Genomic DNA, 1,952 nt, shown 5'->3' on the forward strand with positions numbered 1-1,952 from the left:
CTTCGCATAAGGTGAACTGATTCCGAGTGAAAAGTTGAGAGAGTGTTCCTGCTTTTGTACCCAGGCGATAAAATTCTCCATCCACAACTTTTAACACCACAGCCAGTAATGTGCGGGCATCAACTTTACTTCGATCGACTTCCGGAATTTTAACCTTGACGGTTTGTCTAATTAATATAGTTGGCATTTGCTTGTTTGACATTTCCTTCATTTTTCTGGCTTGTTTTTGAAGTCCAATGTGTGATTCTTCTCGATGTTGATTAATTTTTTGTGTCCTCACCGGTATTACATTTTCTACGTCCCTTATTTCTAAATTTTCATTTGCTAAAGTTTCATCATCCTTGTTTATTTCAACTTCTTCATTTTCAAATATTGGTTCTGTAAGCGCTGCCTCTAAATCCTCTTCTGTTTGCAGTCCTGGCAATACATTTTTTGGAATAATTGAATTAGCTAATTCCATTTTCATTTTAATACCAAACATGGCTTCATATGGAGATCGTTTAATTCCTAAAAATGTATTAATTATAAAATATTTATAAAATGTAGGGGAGAGTGGGGCAGATTTGAATGCGGGGTACACGTAAATTAGTTAATTAGTAAATTTGTTACAGATTATTTACATCAATAAAAATAATAATCTAAGTTGAATAATCTAAGTAAAAAATAGTTAATTATGTAAGATACAATATATTCAAATATACTTAACTTTATAATTAGAAATTAAATTATGTAATATTAAGTTAAAAGATATTATCCTTAGAATACAGACTTTTTAGCCCCAAGACTTTTTTTCCCCCGAAACTTTTTTTCCCCGAGAATTGGGACTTTTTTTCCTACCATCGTTATCAGTCAAATAGTATTCACAAACATCTAGACTACAGATTGTAATTATCAAATATAAAATCCACCCACTCTCTCCTAATTATTAATTTTTGTGTGTATCTTTTAAAAATTAAATGCACATTTTAATACAGTACGAACCAGAATGAAAAGCTCCGTTCTTCATAGCTTGTACGAATCTTAAAGACTCTGACCATTTCGTTATTTTATTTGTCTATCCACGTCGCAATCATACTTTCTATATCTTGATTGGCACGCTCCACAGAACCTTGAGATTGACTATGGCGAGCTTTTCCGTGAACTATTTTCACTTCAGGCCACATACTACATAGATTTGTAATAACAGCATTTACAAATTCTCTCCCGTTGTCCGAGTGGAGTATATTTGGTGCACCGAAAAGAGTGAAAATATCGAGTAAGCAGTATGCAACTTCAGCCCGTTTAAATTTAAGTGGTCGTAAAATCACAAATTTAGTCAAATGGTCTTGATACACAAATATAAATTTGTAATTGTTATCCGGGTTTGACTGCATATCAATTAAGTCTACCTGGCAGCGTGAATTCATTTCGGTGTGTACAATAGGTTTGACAGTTAAACCTTTTTTGGGCATACTATGTTTTTTTTGACATGGCTCACATAATTTTAAATAAATATTTATAGCCTCAATGTTAATATTTTTGTACTTACTGTTCACAGCATACACAATACGATTTCTACCTCCACGACCTGTTGCAATATGTGCTTCATGAATAATGTCATATAATTCATTATAGCGAACATAGTAACGCATTTCTTCGGAGTCACTATTCATCGGAGCAATCAGCTTTTCTTCTGCGCCAATTTTAACGATATCGAACCGTTTAAGTCGCCGATAGTGAATAGATTTTTTAACATTGACAGATTTTGATTCCTTGACTTCGTTCAATAAAACATCATATTTTTCACTTGTTATGTATAAAGTGTTTTTATCATTTTTCGATTCCACAATACTATTTAAAAGTTCGTAAAACCGTTCTTTAAGTGACATATTGAATATAAAACGCTATTCGCTACGATTGTAAAAAGAATACTGATCGTATAGGTATCATTATTATTTTCAATAGACCTGGAT

At 32.4% G+C, this 1,952-nt stretch overlaps 1 protein-coding gene across 1 annotated transcript; it reads right to left on the minus strand.

Moving 5' to 3' along the window:
* Positions 1-60: 60 nt before the first annotated feature.
* LOC103311659 (SCAN domain-containing protein 3-like) lies at positions 61-1,756 on the minus strand (the record flags this gene model as incomplete). The annotated part of the gene is made up of 3 exons (XM_008191342.1): positions 61-507; positions 1,076-1,324; positions 1,529-1,756. Coding segments are annotated over 3 exons (924 nt in total), but the record flags the coding sequence as incomplete, so codon positions are not given.
* Positions 1,757-1,952: the final 196 nt, after the last annotated feature.

Source organism: Acyrthosiphon pisum, unplaced genomic scaffold (assembly GCF_005508785.2).
Source record: "Acyrthosiphon pisum isolate AL4f unplaced genomic scaffold, pea_aphid_22Mar2018_4r6ur Scaffold_12591;HRSCAF=13224, whole genome shotgun sequence".
Lineage (NCBI taxonomy): Eukaryota > Metazoa > Arthropoda > Insecta > Hemiptera > Aphididae > Acyrthosiphon > Acyrthosiphon pisum.